At 37.8% G+C, this 22,671-nt stretch overlaps 1 protein-coding gene across 11 annotated transcripts in view; it reads right to left on the reverse strand.

Moving 5' to 3' along the window:
- The window catches only part of ARMC8 (armadillo repeat containing 8), a 104,192-nt gene that overhangs the window by 63,427 nt on the left and 18,094 nt on the right, over positions 1-22,671 (reverse strand). For 9 of the 11 annotated variants that reach the window (XM_015092648.4, XM_060395412.1, XM_042236612.2 and 6 more), the window contains exons 2-5: positions 15,157-15,233; positions 2,392-2,463; positions 917-1,059; positions 715-812 (exon numbers count right to left, since the gene is read on the reverse strand). In XM_015092648.4, coding sequence (XP_014948134.1) covers positions 715-812; positions 917-1,059; positions 2,392-2,463; positions 15,157-15,233 — 390 coding nt within the window. The remainder of the gene's footprint in view (positions 1-714; positions 813-916; positions 1,060-2,391; positions 2,464-15,156; positions 15,234-22,671) is intronic. The other 2 variants (XM_042236592.1, XM_042236630.1) reach the window with 2 other exon arrangements.

A 22,671-nucleotide genomic window follows, 5' to 3' on the forward strand; every position in this document is an offset into this window, starting at 1 on the left:
TAGAAAATATAATTCTACTGTGAATTGTGGATAAGAGAGTTTAAAAAATACTAGCCTTGATAAATTTATTAAGAAAGCCCCAGATAAGCAACAGATAAAAATACACTCTAATAATCCCTGAAGTTTCTGAAAACCAATGAATGACTCTGAAGATCTTTAGATTCTCTCACATGTATTCTCTGATCCTAGCCTGGTAAGTAAGCCTCTAACAAGTGCTTCTGGTTCACCTTTTCAGCTGAAATGAACAATGATTCCCTTCCTGCATTAAACTATTCTGTCCACTGTCCTGCATATTCTCTTTTTCAAAGATGTGCCCTAGAACAGCTTCTTTTCTCTACACTTCTTGAAATCTTATCCATTATTCAAGATCAGGTCAAATTCTACCTTCTCCATAAAGCCTCCTCTACCAGATTTAACCTATAGTGAGTGCATTAAATGTGTTTCCTTTTAAGAAATTAAGAAAGGTCTTTACAAAACAAAAAACAACAAAAAACCCCAGCTTATAAATTTCTCAAGGTCTGGGACTACCTTTCACTGCTTTACAAAGCCTAGAACATTTGATATTTGCAAATTAGCAATTCAAATATTTCTTGAGACTTTTCTATAACATAGTTATCACAGCTAAGATCAGTTATGAGATGCTAAGCTAAGTAAATCAGAAGTATGCTGTTAGTAAAAATGTAACTTGATGATTGAAAAACACCTAAAACTCACTGTATACAGTAGTTCCTCTGGAGTGACGGGACTGGTGAAGATGGTGCGCAGGCATCGGAGGCAAGCTTCAATGAACTTCAGGTCTGGGGACAGTAGTCCTGTTAAGAGAAAACAGATTTGAGACTCATGCTTCCAACTTATATTTAAAACGCTGCAAACTGATTCTACTTTTTACCTGTATAAAAATGACTTCCTTACATACCTTGCAGTAAGGCAGGGATAATATGGCAATCTAGTAGAGACTTAACATTGTTTTCAGTACCCATAGCAAGACTTCCCAATACCACTGCACATTCAGTTTTCAATTCTGTGCTTGAGGTTTCTTGCTGAAGCAAGTACAATAATCTAAAAAGAAAGAACTTGATAAACAGAAGAGACTAAAAAACTTAAAAGTAAACATTAGCTAAAAGTAATGTTACAGAAAAGGCTACCAATACATCCCACACACTGAAAATATGGTAGGTGAGTTTACAGGCTGCTAGGAAATGGTCATATCTTTATATAAGCTGTTAATTTAATAAAGGAATATCGGCAGCGGGGAGAACCAAAAGAGATTTTCTTCTTTGTGAACAACAGAATTATCATACAATCTTAGTGTCAGAACTTCAAAATCTGAGAGTTGTCCACAAGCGATGTCCTGTAGAAACAGCCAGCACGACAGTCCACATTATCTGACACTTCAAGATATGAAGATTCCCAAAGCCAAGTGCTGGTGGATCTTAAGGACCCTGAATATCCACTACCACAGTTCAGAGATCACAGACATCTAGCCTAGAGGGAATACTCAGAGTCCTTGTGCAGCTCTTCAAACAAGGGAAGTTCTCTTCTTTCTCTGATTCTCCTATTTGGGGCATCAAAAGATCCTATTCTATTCTAGGCTAGCCTGTCAAAAAACTACTCCCCAAATTCCAATTGTCTACAACATATGACTATCTCCTTTATGTTCTAAGGTACATCCTTCATGCTCCCTAAAGCATATTTATATATACTGAGCACTAGTCCCCTAAGAAAGGCTGCTGACAGCTTTACAGTTACCAATGGTTGATTATAATAAAAACAACAAAACCATTAAACAATCCTACATTAAAAGACACGAAAGAAAAAAGAAGAAAGAAAAGCAAGACATTTAAAAATTCTGAATGAAAAATTTGTAACTGCACATAAAACTTAATTCTGGGTAGCAAAGGCAAAGAAGCAGTTAAACAATTATCACTGTCTGCCAAAAAGAAGCTTAATAGCTTCATCAGAAGACATGAAACTTTCTATGTTAATTTAAAAGCCAGCAAATTCTAAAAAGCAGGGTCAAAAAATAAATTTTTTTTTTAGTTTCAAAAAAGGTTTTGAGAATCCTAAGAAATTATTATCCCATCATATAAAAGTTGCCAGAGCTCTGAGGAGACCGGGAAGAATCAGGATGGTGTACATTGCTTATTTACCCAACGTGTCCTTTTATGGCAGGGTCAATGATCTTCCCAAACCTGTAAAAAGTATTCATATATTCCACTCCTTGGTATCTTAATTTTTTAAAAGAGATGCTTCATATACTTCAAAGCATTTATTAAAAAAAAAAAAAAGTAGGACAGACAATACAGAAAAAAGAAGGGTCTTATGACTGAGAATGAGAACACATCTGAAACTTCATATGAATAGCAGAAAAGGGGATAGTAGCAAACTTACCTTGGAACAGCTCCTAAAACAATGAGGTTGGCTTTCTGCTTGTTGTTTCCAATTACAGCATTTTTCATGTCTCTGAATTCAAGGAAAAGAGAAAAGGGTAAGATGTGTTGAGATACTAATTTATCTTTATTTTACAGCATCTTGGATTGTCAAGTACGGATGTTAAGTGACAAAGTAAAACCCTGACACTTCTCTGCTTGGAGTGCTAAAGAGACGGGACAGAGACAGGGCTGTGCAACCAGGGGCTATGAAACAGGAGGGCAGCAGTGGAGGGGGAGTGAGAGACAGCCTGAGAATCAGCAAAAGACTTTCAATACAAAGAAAGCCGAGTTCTTCAAAAAAAAGACCACCGATCCTTTGAATAATAAGAAATACAGGCTATCTTCTCATGCATAGCTCTGGGAGTAGGCAGTAAAAGCAGCCAGCCCAAGGAATAGACCTGACCTTGTTTCAGGGACCATGACTTTACTTTCCTCTTTTTCTGACTTCCTTGGACCGAATATTCCTGTGATTCCATTTTATCTCCTTTATTGTCAAACTAGCTGTACTTCTTTGGGTTTTGTTTTGTTGTTTTGTAATGGTAGATTTACAGTTTACAATATGTACCTTTTAACTTATCACAGTCTTCAAGGTATAGTGTCCTACTTCATGTGAACTGTAAGAGCCTTGCAAACATACTTCCATCTTCCCATTCATTCTTTGACCTGCTGTTATACATCTTTAAACTAGTTAGAAACAACATGATATATTGCACTATTTTTTGGGGGGGGGGGCTGCATCATGAGGTTTGTGGGATTTTAGTTTCCCCACCAGGGATTGGACCCCTGCAGTGAAAGTACAGAGTCCTAACCCCTGGGCAGCCAGGGAATTTTCTATATTGTACAATTTTTGCTTAAACAGTCACTTTTAAGGAGATTAAAAAATACAAAAACATCTTTTATTTAAAATTTAAAGATATTTACTTATTTGGCTGCACCAGGTCTTAGTTGTGGCATGTGAGATCAAGTTCCCTGAACAGGTATTGAACCACAGCCCCCCTGCATTGGGAGTAGGGAGTCTTAGCCACTGGACCACCAGGGAAGTCCCAGAAAATATCTTTTATATTTCCCATTTATTCACCAGTATTTTTTACTCTTGCTACACTCAGATCTCCATTTCTCTGGGAGCGAAACTCTTTTCCACAATAAGAGTATCTCTATCAATGACCAGTTGGTTCACAAACACATGGTTGTTCTCAAAGGACAGGCAAAGAAAAAATAAATAGCTCAAAATAAGCCTAGTACTTGGAGAAGGAAATGGCAAGCCACTCCAGTATTCTTGCCTAGAGAATCCTGTGGATGGAGGAGCCTGGTGGGCTGCTGTCCATTGGGTCGCACAGAGTCGGACACGACTGAAGCGACTTAGCAGCAGCAGCAGCAAGCCCAGTACTAATAAAATGTTTAATAAAAAAAAAAAAGGTAATTGGTCAGTAGTGCTATCTTAATATAAAAACACTATGGTTCTCAAACCTTCTTCTTCTTGTGGAAGAAGGCATCAGAGCCTCCCAGGGACATTTCAGATGTTTATGAAGATGTCTGAAAATTTCTGGCCATAGTTTTAAAACAGAAAGCAGTTTTTGCACAATCTTCAAGAAAACTGTATTTTTCAGTATTGTACCTGCTTTGTAAATAAAAGGGAGATTATACTTTTTATTAAAAGTTACTTCATTTTGGAAAATCAAATAAGTGGCACTCATGGTAGATGGGGTCATCAATACCATACCAATATCAGCCCACAGTTTCAGCTCTTGCTTTCATACCTCATTAAGTTTTCTAACATGTTCATGCTTAAGCACTAACATATTGAAACATTATAAGTTATCTTTCTTTCATATGCCAAAATACATTCCCCTAGTTACTTGCTGAGCATCTCTCCTAACTTCTCTTAGGTGGCAGAGCTCTACAACATAGAAATTTTTTGTCAACCATTGAAATTATACTCCTAAAAAAGTCCTGTAATTGGCAAACTATGATCTTATAGAAAAACAGGATAGAAAACCAGGGGGAAAGGTTGGGGGGTGGAGGTGGAGAGGGAGTTATTAAAATCAATGACTTCATGTTATTGTCAGCTTGTGTTTCCAACACCAGCCAATTTCATCAGCATTAAAAACCCTGGTAACGATAATACCCCTCTCCTTAATTATCTTTTTTGATTATTATAGGAAAGTGCTGTTATGATGTGGTGGTCTGCTGAAAGCTGATCCTCCCCATAAGAATAGCATTTTCACCAGTCTTGAGCCAAACACTGTACTTATTAGGGTTCTTCCTTTAGCTCAGTGCTTGAGGGCCTTCTCTCTCTCTCTCTTTCTCTCTCTCTCTCTTTAGAATATCCCTCAGATCTTCCATATGATTTACAGCAGATAAGCAGGAGTATTTTGTTCATTTGTTTGCTCATGAGGACTAAATTGAATGAAGCTTACTATGGTTTTAACCAAGCTCTGATATATGATTTTAAAATTCATGTGATATCGAAGCTTCACTGAGCAAAACACAATTAATGAGAGACTGTACATCTAGGCTCCTGCCTCCTTATAGATGCCTGCTGTTTTCTTAGAGACTGACTTCCCAACTGTCGGCTTATAGACTCTAACCTAGCAGTCTGTCATTTTCCTTCTTCTTCTCTTCTCTTAATGTGTTCTGCCTATACTAACGCAGCATACTCATGCATCCGGGAGATTACTGAAAGTTTATTTTTGCCAGGTGCCATTCTAGAGGCTTTCTATTATGGAACTTCTAATTCTAACATTTTCCCAGATTTCTCCCCATTCTTCCTAAACTGAGCAGAAATGAATGACCCTAACCTTGTAAATACAACCCAAATATCTGAAACCATGCCAGAGTAAATGTTTTTACAGACAAAAGCAAACAAAACTCCTCCAAAACCAATTTTCCAATTTCCTTACTAGTTTGAAAAATGGACATGACGGAGGCAGCTGGTAGTTATAAAGTAACTGCAGACTAAAGAGAACACAATTAATAAAAGGTACCAATGGGGCTTCTCTGGTGGTCCAGTGGTTGAGACTCTGCCAGCCAATACAGCAGACACGGGTTCGATGCCTGGTCTGGGAAGATCCCACATGCCATGGGGCAACCAAGCCCATGTGCCACAACTACTGAGCCTGCATGCTGCAACTACTGAAGCCTCTGCACCTAGAGCCTGTGGTCAGCAACAACAGAAGCCACTGCAATGAGAAGCCCACGCACTGCAATGAAGAGCAGTCTCTGTTCGCCACAATTAGGGAAAGCCCAAGTGCAACAATGAAGACTCAGTATAGCCAAAAAATGAATAAACAAATTTAAAAATAATTAAATGGACCAATGTCTAAAGAAAACAATTCTTGCTCTGGTTCTAACAAGTAAAATATTATCTATACTAAAGAAGAGATGTTAACGCCCTGCAAATAAATTCTATTTAGTTGTTAATATAAAAGGATAGCAGAAGATCATTTCTATTAAAGAGTTAAAAACTGCAAGAGACAATAATCAACACATATACTCATTTTTAGCAGACCTAAGTACAGTGATAGATTCAATTTCAGAGCCGGCCAAATGAAGCTTCTTTCAGTTTCCAGAGTGTAGCTATTCTCTCTCTCTCATTTCCTTATCATCCCCTCCCCTCCCTTATATCATTCCTTGGCTAACTTTACTCATCTTTCAGGTCTGAGCTTATATGTCAGTGTCATCCTCCAGGAAGCATGCCCTGACAACTCCCAGGTCTGGGTAGGTATCCTTTCTAGTGCTCTTTATCATAGCACACTCATTACTTTTTTCCTCTTCAGGGGCAAGAAACCAGTATGATCTGGAAATATCAGAAGTTACTATTAATGGATCACAAAACATACCATATAGAAATCCATATTTTTGTAAACTAGAAACACAATTATAAAGATGGGAGCACAACAAAACTATGCAAAACTTATACATTGCTTTGAAGTTTACAAAGCATTCCATACCTATTATTTAATCATCACAACCTTAAGTAATATTAACCTGATTTTACAGATGAGGAAGCTAAGACTCAGGTTTGGGGCACTTCTCAGAGCCCCATAATAAATAACAGAGCCATCAACCCATGTCTTTTATGCCAAGTGTTTTTTCCATCACCTCCAGCATATCAGGCATTCAGAACAAACTGACTGAAAAGATAAAAGAATTCAGTAACTGTATTTCTTTTTTCTCCTATCTTTCAATTTATATAAAATAAAAGCCTATCTTTTAGTCAAAAACATCCTTTTCCTAGTAGATCAAAAAAATATAATCTCATGTCCACTACTCTTTAATACTGATGGTAGGAGGGGAATGTCCTGCTTATACACTACTGAAATTCAATGATTTTTTTTTTTTTTTTTGGCTCAGCACTGTGCAAGGCTCTATGAAGGATACAAAAGCATCACATAATGAGATGCCTGACCTGAAGAGTTTACAATCTTCTTGAGGAGACAAAAGTAACACTAACAACTAATCACTAAGGCAGTGACGTTTTATAAACAGTGTGCTTAGAGGGTTGAGAAAAGGAGATAAGACAAGCTTAACAGGTTTTTAGGCAATGGTAGGAACTAAGATGAACTAGCCTAGGAAATGGCTAGGATTTAGGTAAGTGGATGAGGAGGGCAAAAGGGATCATATTGGAAATGGAATATGGCATATTTCTGGGGCAGTACTAGGACCAGCACTGAAAAGGAGATTCCCTTTAAGGTGGGAACATTAAGCCTGGAACAAAGTTAGAAAAGTAACAGGGAGAAGAGACAAACTAAAGGGAGATGAATTAAAGAGAAATCATGTTCTTGCTCAGAAAAAGGACATGAAGGAAGCAATGACAAAGGAGGATAAGCTGAATGTGGAACAGATTGGAATACAATAATTCTAGAGTCAAGAGTGGCAACTAAATGGCTGATGCCCTTCCTTTGTGGCCCCAAGACCCCCTGTGCTTATCACTATCACAGCATTCACTAATCCGACTGTAGTGAACTATCTCTTTAGCTATCTGGTTCCTGCATTAGACATTCCCCAGAGCAGTGACTACAGGCACAATGCACAATGCCTACCTAGCACCTGCCTGGCACTCAATGCTTGTTACAGAAATTACTCCACCCAGGTATCCGGTTATATGAGACTGACTAAGTAGCAGCCACAGGAATCATTAATAGAGAGGACATTTTATGGAAGCAGTTAACAAGATGATGTTATAAGCAGAGAGAAAGTGACATATGACATGTCTTAAATGACTACTTCAGGTCTGGGTGCCTGGGTGCAGGGAACACAGGAAGCTTGGAGAATAATTCTTAGCAAGACAAGGATCTATTTTGACTTTATACATATTGAATTATCTTTGAAGATAAGAATATCCAGATAGAAAAGCTAAAATGTAAGCCTTGGGGACAGTCTACTCTTTGAGGATGGGAGAAAAGGAGCCAATATTAAGATGTTATAGAAATGCATTTGTCAGGGAACATTTTCAGCTAACATCTAGCTAAAATCTTAAATTTGCCCACTAATAAGTAGACTCAAAATGTGGCCACTTTTACACGGAGGCTAATCTTTCAAATTCCTTTCTTTGCTCTTTCGGTGAATAATTTTTAGTGTGGTAGAGAAAAAGATCTTGAATATGAAAGAAACATATATAATGCCTATTATAGCATACATGTAAACCAGAGTATTATGATTTGTGATCAGAACCAAGAAAGTAAAACCACATGTTGCCATTAAAATAGTAGAAAAAGCAAAATAATAATAATAAGAATTGGAATCTAGACCCGTTGGAAAAACAAAGTCTAAGTCAATCAAGTATGAGCATATTTATTCCTAAAAAGTTAAAATAGCATAAATTTTAACTGAAAACCTAATTAGCATCTAAAAATAGAAAATTATCTTTAAAATCATTGAAGGCTAAAGCCAAAAATTAAAGATCAATGATGTCATTTTCATTCTGAACCAGTATGACTTTTCACTTACCTGAAAGTAGCTCTTATTTGGAATATGTACATTCATTCTTGATCTAATTAGTGTGAAATAGCCAAAAAGTACAGCAGATATGGAAAACTACAATCTCAGTATAAAATCTGATCAATTTATGAAAACTAACTTTTTACAAGATATAAAGAAAAAAATACGTATTTGTGGGTAGCTACAATAAGGTAACAGGATAAACACGTTAAAAAAATTATTTGGACTTGGAAAATTACAAACATACTCACTGTTCTGACCCTGTAAGAATAATTGCTATGATGTTCTTTCTGGAGAATGTAACATCCAAATATCCAAGTACAATAAGCATTCTAATAACCAACATGGTTAAGGAATGAGAGTCTTCATATTCCAATTAGAATCACCATTACCATATGTAAACTGTCAATTTTTAAAAGATTAGATAATGATGATCTATTATTCAAACTAAAGTTTTTTTAATATAAGGCTTTGATTCAGCAGACAATTGAGACTTATAGTGAACTTCAAGTCAAGGCATTTATTATGCAGCTACTGTACGTATAAACTGAAGAAAATTAAGAACTGACAGTAATTTAATTCATTCTTATAAACAAATTACTCTGAGGTGTATATTTTTGGAATGTAAGGAGTATGAGCTACATTTTTGATTTGTATAAACACTAGTTCAGAAATTAGGAGCTGTATTTAACTCTGTCTTGTCAATATATGGTCACAAATCACCTTACATTCTCCAAAGATGAAAAGTACAATGTAATAACTGCACTAATAAATGCCAAAATATTTTTACAGAACATTAATAAACTTTTTAATATATGTAATCATGCCAAAGAACATAAAAAATGTGTTAGAACATTATGAATATGCAAGCATACAGTTAAGTGGCTTATAAATATGAAAAGATATATATATACACATATGCGTACAAATATTCCACTATTTTTTATGTTCAAAGTTAAGATAACATACGTATATAAACAGCTTAAATATCTGAACACAAAACTATGTCAATTTGTTCTCATAATGTCTGGAAAATCTTGCTACTCTTTTAACCAGACTAAACTGTCTCAGGATACAAAGTTTTAAACAAGTAACTCTCAGGAATCACTCCATTTCATTTGGTATTAAGGGCATCTTCACTTGTGTCTGCCTGTACCTGTTTACCTTTAAAAGTTAACTTATAACTGTTAAGATTAACAGGATATTTCTTTTGAATTATCCTAAAACTTATCCTTTAACTTGAAATTTCCAAAAACCAGAGTCTTCATTTTTATGGCAGCTCATATTTTTAGCTCATGCAAGAAAATGGAAAGTGTCTATATTCTACTGAAACCAGAGGTATATATTTCCCTGAAACCAGAAAATGACGTATGGAAAAATCATTACCAAATGATTTCAGTACATTAAAACACTTCAGAAGACACTTTTTAAAAACAGATACTTGGCGAAACCCACACAATTCTACAGTATCCACAACTGCCTGCCTTAGTTTATCAGAAAGAGTTTGATTATCTAGTTATCTAGTTCTCTACTTTGATTCAACTTTGAAACTACAAAGCTAGCCACATTTGCTTATACTATCTTTTACCTTTCAACATAGGGAATATCATCAACATAAGGCCACATAGGGATACCTATTTTTTTCATGGAGAATCACTAATGTAAAAAGATTCAGGTGCTCTAACTTAGGTATGTCAAAAAGCACAATGTTTAAGCAGCTTTGACCTAAGATCTACAAAAATATTTCAACAACTGCAACTATGAGATTTAACATGGTTGAGCTAACACCAGAGTAACTCCACCAAAAATGTCTGTAACTGTTTTAAGTCACACACAGATCACCACACTAGATGAAGCTCAAAATCTGCAATACAATGTAGCTTATCTGATGTACCTACTCTCTGTTGTAGTTGCAAAGGCTATACATTTATGGCCTACACAGGTGACCCCCTGTTCTCTCTGACTCCTATCTTATTCCACAACTACTCAGTTATACATTTGAAACCTTGCTTTTCAGGATCTAATTCTGTTTTCAAAGCTTTAATATACCGTCGTTGGTGGTCTAGTGGTTAAGATTCAGTGCTCTCAACCTTTAATATAATAGGACCATTCAAATATATGCTAAATACTGCACTATTAACAACAACAAAAAAGCTGTTCTACGATAAATCCTCAATCATCACTAACTAGATAAAATGGTCCTTCACAACACAGGTTATCTACAAAGTTCCCTCCATTTACAGGTAGGGCTATGGCTCTAACTCAAATGAGTAAATTAGCTACTGGTCATGATGAAAAGTTATAATTCATCTTTAATTTCTTCAATTTTGTTTTTCCCACTAGCGAAAAATCAGATAAATATTGCCAGAAAAATGATAGAACTCTTATAGCTAAAGCTAGTCAATTCTTTTATGTCTTTCTCATTGGATATTTTAGATTCAAAGCAGATTACTTCAGCCTCTGTTCTTTTCCTTCTCTAAAATTAGAAATCTACCTTTGGTTGTTTACGATCTGTGGCCATCTCCCTTCTACCTGCTTATTTTGGTCTAGTAATAGTCTCTGTATGAATGACTCAACAGTGGCTGTGTAATGTGTATTAAAAAAAAAAGAACTGGTCAACTCTCTATTCCTAAACATCATTTTGGTTCCCTCTTTTTGTCTATCAATACTGTATTATTCTTATATTAGATAAGGTTGCTTACAAATGAATAAAATGTTAAAAATGTGATTCACTTTTCATTCTCTTGACTATGCACAATTAATTTTCAGGCAGTAACAAAGTTCAGGCAAGAATTAAGTCAGAAAACATAACTTTTTCTCTCTGGGGTAAAGAAAGCTTTATCAAATCGTACTACACACACCTCTAGAAGGCCATAAAGTGAAAGGACTTGGGTTGATTTGTCCATTTCAAGCTAGAAATAGATTTTAAAACTATAGGCAGCAATCATGTTTACTAAAAATGTTATCACTCACATTTTCTTATCTGAATCATAAATTCTAGCTCCTCTCCCTCTTCTTTCAGTGGGAATTGTTTCATCTCTTTGATATTTTTTAAATTTTTCTTTCTCTTCTTTGAAAAGAATCATCTTACTTTTGAAGTTGTTTTAAATTAGGGCTGATAACTAACTACTAACCACTGAAGTGCCAATTTGTGGGTATCCACAACATACCAGGTACTGAATTTTATGTTTCTGACTCAATCCTTAACTTGGCAAGATGGGCAGTATTACCCTCCCTTTAAAGATGGTCAAGTTGAGGCTCAAGGAAATGAGATACCTTGCCCAAGCATTACACTAGGAAAGGACTCTACTAGGAAATATCAGAGGCAGGTATTTAACTTACAGTTGTCCAGCTTGAAAGCCCATATTCTTTTCACTCCACTATCCATTCCTTCCCCAAAACTTTTCTTATCTTCTTAGCTGACAGCCAAGTGCCAAAGACTTGACAATTTTTTAAGAGGCACTAAGTTTATCAAACTATATGTTAGTTGGTTTGTAATAATACACTCTTCCCAGTGTTTTTTATGCTTTATTTGATATTTTATCACCTTTCAAGAAGCTACGGTATTTTTGGGTAAATGAGAAATTTCTAACAGTGACAATTAACACTTGAATTAGCTACATATATCAGATACAACTCAAGATACAAGTCTTTCATGAAGAATCATTAACTGAGAAATTTACCTTTTCTCCTAAACAACCATAGTAGCAGAAATAATAAAAACAACAACAATAACATCTTCTATCATTTACTGAACACTTAATGAGTTTGACATTTCCAACTGAACTGTTTATTGAGGAATCTTAAGTGATATCTAGGATTATCAATTGGCTTTGTATGGGGGGAGTGTCTGCTTGTCTAAGAAAGCATGTCAATTTGACCTATCCCTTCAACTAATTTGTGTGTGTTCAGTTCAGTTCAGTTGCTCAGTCGTGTCCGACTCTGCGACCCCATGAGCCACAGCACGCCAGGCCTCCCTGTCCATCACCCAGAGTTCACTCAGACTCACATCCATCGAGTCAGTGATGCCATCCAGCCATCTCATCCTCTGTTGTCCCCTTCTCCTCCTGCCCCCAATCACTCCCAGCATCAGAGTCTTTTCCAATGAGTCAACTCTTCGCATGAGGTGGCCAAAGTACTGGAGTTTCACTTTAGCATCATTCCTTCCAAAGAACACCCAGGGCTGATCTCCTTCAGAATGGACTGGTTGGACCTCCTTGCAGTCCAAGGGACTCTCAAGAGTCTTCTCCAACACCACACTTCAAAAGCATCAATTCTTCGGTGCTCAGCCTTCTTCACAGTCCAATTCTCACATCCATACATGACCACAGGAAAAACCATAGCCTTGACTAGACGGACCTTAGTCAGCAAAGTAATGTCTCTGCTTTTGAATATGCTATCTAGGTTGGTCATAACTTTTCTTCCAAGGAGTAAGCGTCTTTTAATTTCATGGCTGCAATCACCATCTACAGTGATTTTGGAGCCCAAAAAATAAAGTATGACACTGTTTCCACTGTTTCCCCATCTATTTCCCATGAAGTGATGGGACCGGATGCCATGATCTTCGTTTTCTGAATGTTGAGCTTTAAGCCAACTTTTTCACTCTCCACTTTCACTTTCACTTTCATCAAGAGGCTTTTTAGTTCCTCTTCACTTTCTGCCATAAGGGTGGTGTCATCTGCGTATCTGAGGTTATTGATATTTCTCCCAGCAATCTTGATTCTAGCTGTGTTTCTTCCAGTCCAGCATTTCTCATGATGTACTCTGCGTGTAAGTTAAATAAGCAGCATGACAATATACAGCCTTGATGTACTCCTTTTCCTATTTGAAACCATGGAACCAGTTGTTCCATGTCCAGTTCTAACTGTTGCTTCCTGACCTCCATATAGGTTTCTCAAGAGGCAGGTTAGGTGGTCTGGTATTCCCATCTCTTTCAGAATTTTCCACAGTTTATTGTGATCCACACAGTCAAAGGCTTGGGCTTTGGCATAGTCAATAAAGCAGAAATAGATGTTTTTCGATGATCCAGCAGATGTTGGCAATCTGATCTCTGGTTCCTCTGCCTTTTCTAAAACCAGCTTGAACATCAGGAAGTTCATGGTACACATATTGCTGAAGCCTGGCTTGGAGAATTTTGAGCATTACTTTACTAGCATGTGAGATGAGTGCAATTGTGCAGTAGTTTGGGCATTCTTTGGCATTGCCTTTCTTTGGGATTGGAATGAAAGCTGACCTTTTCCAGTCCTGTGGCCACTGCTGAGTTTTCCAAATTTGCTGGCATATTGAGTGCAGCACTTTCACAGCATCATCTTGCAGGATTTGAAATTTGTGTGTGCAGGTACAACCAAACTGATTTAACAGATGGATTTAATACCACTTGCCCTGGTATTAATCAAACTAGACCTACAGGGGTTGATTAAATCATTATTAAGTCTCCCAGCCTAGTTAAGAAGATAAAGGCAAAGTTAACATAATGAGAAAATAAGAAATACCATCTCCTGTCTCTGTAAACTGAGAAGACATGAAAAAAAGGTGTCAAGTATCCCACATGGGTCTCCATTCAGCTCCTCTTCACTTTTCCTTCTAGCTCAGTTTGAATAGTTAAGCAGCCTTGCTTGTTTATCTTGCCTCTACGTTAGAAATAAACCACTTTCCCCAAGACATCCCTTATATACAGCCTTTTTTGGAAAGTGGGGGGTGAGCATTGAATAAGAATTAATAGTCAGTAGAAACTGCCATAAACAAAGCATCCTAGTCGTGCCAAGGTTGAGCAAGAGTTAAGCTAAAGATGCTATTTTGCTGATCACACTAACAGGGCAAGAAGAAGAAAGGGACAAATGAGTGCCTCACTGCTATCTCAAATGTATCTCATCCTGATATTTTTGGGGTCCTCCTTCCCCAGGACACAGCTCACGCCTATGGATGCTCTGTGTTTCCCAACCCAGTGAGTTGTCTTAGGCTAGACCTTCAATGCAAGAGACCTAGGTTTGATCTCTGGGCTGGGAAGAATCCCTGGAGAAGGAAAAGGCTACCCACTTCAGTATTCTGGCCTGGAGAATTCCATGGACTATATAGTCCTTGGGGTCGCAAAGGGTCAGACACAACTGAGCGACTTTCATTTTCACTTTTTTCTTTCTTAGAAGTGGTGTGATAAGAGCATAAAAACCTGCTTTTAGGAGCGAGAATTCTTTCAATCATTTGCAATCTTACTGCACTTGTACCACTTAATTATTTTTAAGTATAATCACCTCAGATATATTGCTTAAAAATGTTTCCTCTCATTAAACATGAGGCAATTCTGGAGAAAAGAAGAACATTAAGGTTATCAAGAGTTTATTTAAATTTCCTAACACAGCTTTCTAAATCCTGATATTTAAAACATCACTAGGAAATCCAAACTTTAGAGACCGTCAATGAGTTAACCAAAAACAAAACAAAACCACCTCTAACCCCAATGACCTATTCTCCCAGCCTTTTCAAATGATAAAAGATCACCAATTCTACTCTCTTGCTTTTGCTGGATATTAAAGTAACAAAAGCCTTCTCCAAACTAAACATTTTTTAAAATGTAAAGCAAATATTCTACAAAAAAATGAAGCTAACCATGTCAGTTAACTACCCAACAGACAATTCTTTTCAGTATCATATTAAAGTCATGAATGTCAAGGGGTCTTTCCAAAACAGAAAAGTTATAACCCTATATGTTCAGAATTATAATACTTATCAGATTCAAACATAAAACAAACAAGATTTTTTGATAGACTCTTAAATACATACTACTTACATGACACCTTGTAGAACTTTCTGGGGATCAGGGTCAAATAGCCTGTCAACATAGTGGCGACTGCTAGCTGTTACTTCCTAGAAAGTGGGGGGAAAAATTATGACATCTGAAGCCATGCAAATCACAAATTCACAGTATCACCTATAACATCAAATGGCTATATAATCTAACTTAAAGCAGAAGCATTCACATTTTTATATATACTTATCATATTAAATCAATCTGAGAAAATCTTGTGACAAGATAAAAAATAAAATGAGCAAGAAAGAGATACCCAGTTCTTACTAACATAACTAGACAGAGGAACTTTTGTAGTGAGCACTGCAAGCTTTGCTAACAGAACTGGGCCTAAGTATTAAGAAGCAAGCTAAGTTTCTTAACTAAGTGCTGGATGTCACCTACATATGAAAAAAGATAGGAATGCTGTTTCTGTTTATATCCACTAAAGGGAGGGAAAATCTGATCTCAGCAAGGAAAAATGGGAAAGGACTTCATGAACAGTTTATGAAGGGTAGTCTCAGTGCAAGAGGAAGACCCTCAGAGCGACACAGAGGAGCTCTACTGCTAAGAAGCAGACGTAAGTAAAAAATAAAAACTAATATAAAGGAGTTGTTGTCACACTTTCTGTGAGGAAAAACAAAATTAAAAATTAGGGTGATTTATCAGGTCCAAATGAGTTACCCAGTCTGAATTGGCTAAAGCTGACCAGAAGAGGGAGGAATTAGAATATGAAGAACAAGGGAGACACTTACCTCCTTTTATTTGTATTTTGGGGTTTGCTCTATTATGTTATTTCCTGTAATACTTATTTGGGGGGTATACTTATTTTTATATTTAATTTTCAATGCTTAACATCATTTAAAACAAAGAACATATGTTTAAGAACCAGAGAGAAAGAACTTTTATCCCTTGCTGTTTCTTTCTGATGCCTGCTGGAATACGCTGCTCATATACTATCAACCATTAGCAGTAAGCTTTTATAGAGAGGAAGAAATACTTTTCCAGTTCATCCAGAATCCCTGATCAGAAAAGAGTTAACTGCCAAGACACAGTGTCAGCTTAAAATTCTGAGTCTCTGAAAATAACTCTGGAAAAAATTTCAGGCAATATAGTTAAGCTAAAAATCAAAGTATATTTTCATATTATGGGTTTGCAACAAAAATATCCTTGTAGGCAATGCAGACACCTATTTTTAATACATACTCCATTTATAAAGAACAAACTGGCAGCAATAAGACACACTGATGAAAATTCTTATGCCTGACAGGTAACATAAAGCACTTGCTAACGGGTCTGGTTTCCTCAAAATAATATACCCAAGAGCAAAATCCAGGATAAAACTGAAAACAGCACTCCCATAATACAGATATGTCTTCTCACTTCATCTGAGCACATGTGCTTTCCTGACTTTCCAATAATGCTAAGTCCGTATTCCCTGCTTTGTAAGGACTGATCTTTGATTTTACTGTTTGTCTCCACAGCTCTATATCTCTTGCCTCTCAATGTGGTTTTTAAAAACGTACTTGGGTTTAAAACCTTTATTTTAAATAACAATTTTCTCCCATTAACAACAAGTCTACTTCTCTGTACTAATTCTCTGTACATTCATTTAATAAACACTGCCTATCTATTAATAAGATATGCAAGGTACAGAGGAAAGCATTAAAGTTAAAAAAAAAAGGAAGGCATGGTCTCTCCCTCAAGAATTCATATTCTATTCTAACTATGTTTACATGTTTATATTCCCTATTAGAATATAAAACAGAAGTATACACAAATAAAGGTAAGCACTTAGGAGAGTATTAATAAACTGGGAGAATCAGTGAAGACTTCTTAGAGGAGTTGGTTTTAGAAGATGAGTAACAGTGCACAAGAATAGAGAAGGAAAGAATCAGGGTCACAACCACAGCCATAAAGCGAGTGAAGCCAACACACAAATACCATCAGCAAGGATTCCAGTTGCCGGCACTGAAAACGAAGGGTAGATGGTAGAGAGGTAACTGCAGACTAGAAAGCACAGAAGGTTAATCAATATGTAGCCAATAAGTGAAACGCTACACTGCCTTTGGGTCAAAGCTCTATGCTAGGTGCCAAAGAGATGCAAGAGGAAGCTAAGGCAGAATTGTACAAAGCTTACACCTATAAAGGGGCCAGTCATATGTACAAAAATGGAACCTGTGAGTTGCCTACATAGTAGCAAGCTAGAGGATCTGGTCGGTTGTCCAAAGTGATTTTACTCTATGCTTCCGCTTAACATATTCATTTAGTTGTTTGTATGGGACATTTCTCCTATTTCACTGCTTTCCTTTGTAGATCAAGCCATCTCTCCACTTTCAGCCCTCTTCTCTTGTCTTTCAAAAGGCAGCCTGGAGGGACTCCCCTGGTGGTCCAGTGGCTAAGACTCTTGAGCTGTCTCAATGCTGGGACCCTGAGTCTGATCCCTGACTGGGGAACTAGATCCCACATGCCACAACTAACAGCCTGCACAGCCAAATAAATAAATAAAAATAAATATTTTTTTAAAAAAAGGGCAGCCTGAAAATAAAAGACTTTGAGAGAGAAGGTGATTGGTACAGATACTAAATAGGTGCTCAGAGAAAAAATGACACTTGAGAAAAGCGGTGAAAAAGGTCAAGGAGTAAGTCATGCAGCTATCTTGGAGCCAGGTTTGTTAAGCAAAGAGAACAACAAATGCAAAGGCTCTGAAATGGGAAGCGTCTGAGGGGATCAAAGAACAGGAGGCTGTGACAGCTGGGGCAGAATGAGCAAAGGAGAAAACAGCAGGAGATGAGTTCAGAGAAGAGGGGCCAGATGGTAAAGAGCTGCGGCGTCCAGTATGATAGCTGCTAGCCTCATATGGCTACTGGACATTTGAAATGTGGCTAGAAGTTGAATTTAAAATTTTTAAATTTTAATTAAAATTATTTAAAAACCAATGCTAGATTCAATTATTAGAAAACTTTTAAGACTGTTTAGAAATACTTGGGTATGTAAATCTACTTTCAACTGTATTTCATGAAACCTAAATACCAATCAAGTATTTCCAAGCAAAATACAAATCAAGTATTTCCAACCAAACTTTGGCATCAAAATTGTGTACAATACATACCAGATTTTTGAAGACTTAATATAAAAAAGTAAAACAATTTCATTAACAATTTCCTACATTAACTGTATGTTCAAATAATATTCTGTATATAGGTTTAAATTAGATTTAACATTTAAATTAACTTCATCTGTTTTCTTTTTATTTTTACAGCATGGTTGCTAGAAAATTTAAAATTATGTACGTGGCTTGCATTATTTTTCCACTGGACAACATTGGTCTAGAGTCTGGCTGGTCATTGTAAGAATTTTTATTTTTATAGTATGATTTGGGAAGCCATTAGACATGAACTGACTTGCTTTAAAAGGACTGCTCTAGTTGCAACTATAGAAACGGACAAATATGTGGACTGGGCTAGGGAACAAAGCAGGGAGACTAGGTAGGAGGCTATTTCAGTAACCAGAAGTGCTATTCTTTCAGAGAGATGAAGGAAGCCTGGACTAGGGCAAGAGTTTTGGAGGTAGTAAGAGTCACTCAGATTCCAGATAAATGTTAAAGTTGAAATGACTATCAAATTGGATATGCTGTTGGAATAGATGAGGGATGTGAAAGAATAGAGGAGCTAAGGATAATACTTAAAGTTTCTGCCTGAGCATCCAGAAAGACTGAGCTGCCAGTTACTGAGATGGGGAAGACTGTGGGAGATGCAACTCTGAGTGAGAAGATCAAAGTTCAGTTTTTGTTAGAACTGAAAATTTTATTAGCCTTCCAAGTGAGAATGTCAAGTTACAGGTGAATATATGTTGAGAGGTTAGGAGAGACCTATTGAGTGGGAGATACAAATTAGGGAGATGAGTATAAACAGGAGCAGTATAAACAGGATAAATTCACTTAGATAAAGCAGAGCCCGAAGACTGAACTCTGAAGCACCTGAACAAGCAGCCAGTGGGATGGGAAGAAGCCTAAGAAGCCAGATAAGGTAATGTTTTAAGAAGGGAGTAATCAATTATGCCAAATGCTATGGATGTGTAGCACAAGATAATAACTAAGACCTAAATGTTGGGTTGATGAGCTGCCTGTGGCTCAGATCATCAGCTTCTCATAGCAAGACTCAGGCTTAAACTAAGGAGAGTGGGGAAAAGCACTAGGCCAGTCAGATACAACTTAAATCAAGTCCCCTATGAATATGCAGTGGAGGAGACAAATAGACTCAAGGGATGAGAGTAAACAGGGTGCCTGAAGAACTGCGGATGGAGGTCCCTAACACTGTACAGGAGGCAGCCAGCAAAACCATCCCAAAGAAAAAAGGAGGGCAAGAAGGCAAAGTGGTCATCTGAAGAGGCCTTACAGATAGCTGAAGAAGGAGGAGAAGCAAAGAGCAAGGGAGGAAGGGAAAGGTACACCCAACTAAACGCAGAGTTCCAAAGAACAGCAAGGAGAGACAAGAAGGCCTTCTTCAACGAACAGTGCATAAAAACAGAGGGAAACAACAGAAACAGGGAGACTAGAGGTCTCTTCAGGAAAACTGGAGATATCAAGGGAACATCTTGCCCAGAGATGGGCACAATAAAGGACAGAAACAGTAGAGATCTAGTAGACGCTGACGAGATCAAGAAGAGATGGTAAGAATACACAGAACTGTACAAAAAAAAAAATCTTACTGAGCCAGATAACTAAGATGGTGTGGTTAGTCACCCAGAGCCAGACATCCAGGAGTGTGAAGTCAAATGGGCCTTAGGAAGCACTGCTGTTAATAAAGCTAGTGGATGTGATGGAATTCCAATGGAGCTATTCAAAACCCTACAGGATGATGCTATCAAAGTGCTGCACTCAATATGTCAGCGAATCTGGAAGACCCAACAGTGGTCACAGGACTGGAAAAGGTCAATCATCACCCAAATTCCCAAGAAGAGTAGCCCTAAAGAATGTGCTAACCATCAAGCAATTGCACTCATCTCCCATGCCAGTAAGGTCATGCTGAAAATCCTGCATCCTAGGCTTCAGCACTATGTGAACCAAGAACTTCCAGATGTCCAAACTGGGTTTAAAAAAGGAAGAGGAACCAGAGATCAATTGCCAACATTCACTGGATCACAGAGAAAGCTAGAGAATTCCAGAAAACCATCTACTTGTTTCATCAACGATGCTAAAGCCTTTGTGTCGATGATAACAACTTCAGAAAGCTCTTAAAGAGATGGGAATACCAGACCACCTTACCCGTCTCCTGAGAAACCTGTAAGTGCATCAAGAAGCAACAGTTAGAACTCTGAACAGAACAACTGACTGGTTCAGGACTGAGAAAGGAGTACAACAAGGCTGTCCGCTGTCATCCTGTTTATTTAACCTATATGCTGAATACATCATGAGACATGCCAGGCTGGATGAGTTACAAGCTGGAATCGAGATACGTGGGAGAAACATCAATAACCTCAGATGTGCAGATGATACAACTCTAAATGGCAGAAAGCGAAGAGGAACTAAAGAGCCTCTTGATGAGGGTGAAGGAGGAGAGGGAAAGAGTCTGCTTAAAACCAAATATTAAAAAAACTAAGATCATGGTATCTGGCCCCATTACTTCATGGCAAAAAGAAGGGGAAAAGGTAGAAAGCAGTGACAGATTTCCTCTTTTGGGCTCTAAAATCACTGCAGATCGTGACTGCAGCCATGAAATTAGAGATGATTGCTTCTCAGCAGGAAAGTTATGACAAACGCAGACAGTGTATTGAAAAAGAGACATTACTCTGCTGACAAAGGTCCGTATAATCAAGGCTATGGTCTTCCCAGTGGTCACACATGGTTGTGAGAACTGGACTGTGAAGAAGGCAGAGCGCCAAAGAATTGATGAATTCAAACTCTGGTGCTAGAGAAGACTCCTGAGAGTCCCCTAGACAAGAAGGAGATCAAACCAGTCAATCTTAAGGGAAATCAACCCTGAGTACTCATTGGAAGGACTGATGCTGGAGCTGACGCTCCAGTATTCTGGTCACCTGATGCAAACAGCTGACTCACTGGAAAAGTCCCTGACCCTGGGAAAGACTGATGGCAGAAGAAGAAGAGGGCATCAGAGGATGAGATGGCTGGATGGCATCACTGATGCAATGGACATGAACTTGGGCAAACTTGTTCATGGTGAGGGACAGGGAGACCTGGTGTGCTGCAGTCCTTGGGGTAGCAAAGAGTCAGACACGACTAGGCAACTGAACAACAATAACAAAAGTTGGATTCAGGAACGTGGAGATCATCAGTGATCTTGACAACAACAGTATGTGCGAGTGGTGGGGCCAAAGCTTGCTTGGGGAGGGTTAAGAGAGAATGGGTAAAGAGGAATTAGAGAAAGTAAATACAGACAACTCTTTCAAGGAGTTTCACTGTGAAGGAAAGAGAAGAGAGAAGTAGTTAGAGAGAGAGGTGAAGTCAGAAGTTTTTTGTTTTGTTTTTTAAGATGGAATAAATTAAAGCATATTTATTTATTGAGGGAATTGTTTTTATATAAAGAAAAACATGCTGCATTGGGGTACGGGAAGAACTTCTGGAACAATGTTCATGAATAATTGAGAAGAAAGTGGATTTACTGACCAAGTAGAGCATGGAAAGTACAATAGCCAGAGGCAATTAATTAGGTGGATATGGTGGTGAAAGCTTGTGGACATTCTCTCCAATTATCTCTACTTTTTTAAAGTTAAAATGGTGGGGATGGATGTGAGGGTGGGTGAAGAAAAAGACGAGAATAAGACACTGTATGGGCCAGAAAATATATCAGCGCTGCCAGGCAGCACTTAACCTTCCTGAGGCTCATGATTATGAATTCAAAGTGAGACCAGTCAGCATGGCTGTGTTTTTCTCCAACTACATTTAAATATACAGAAGTAGGCATGAATAAGAGAGCTGGGTTTAACCAGAGCTGGAATTGCACCAGGCAAGGATGACAAAGCCAGAGGAAGAGGTCGGCTGAGTTGAGAGTATACGTGCCAGGTTGCGATTGTGGCAGGCCTACTGAAGGCCAGTGGAAGAGTGGTAGAATTACTAGAATGCAGGTAACAAGGGAACTGAAGAAGGACTGCAGGTGTTCGGGGAGTAGGAGGAACGGTTAGTGAGGACAGAAGGTGGTGGCCAGGATGTGAAAAATTGAGATTATGAAGGGATTTTAGTTAGTGAAGGGATTTAGTTATTACATGAAGGTCAAGGTCTAAGAAAACACCATGAGGACAAATACCTCAAAGTGGGACAGAGGATACGATCACTGGAGAAGTCTAGAATTTTAGAAAAATTGTCTATACAGGTAGTGAAATTTGCATAAATTACACGAGCTAGGAGCTCAAATCTTAAAAGAAAGGAGGGGGAATGATCCAGAAGATCTGTGCTCATACTCAGTCACTCAGCTGTGTCTGACTCTTTGCAACCCCATGGCCTGTAGCCCACCAGCCTCCTCTGTCCATGGAATTTTCCAGGCAAGAATACTGGAGGGGGTA

This window comes from Ovis aries, chromosome 1, assembly GCF_016772045.2.
Source record: "Ovis aries strain OAR_USU_Benz2616 breed Rambouillet chromosome 1, ARS-UI_Ramb_v3.0, whole genome shotgun sequence".
NCBI lineage: Eukaryota > Metazoa > Chordata > Mammalia > Artiodactyla > Bovidae > Ovis > Ovis aries.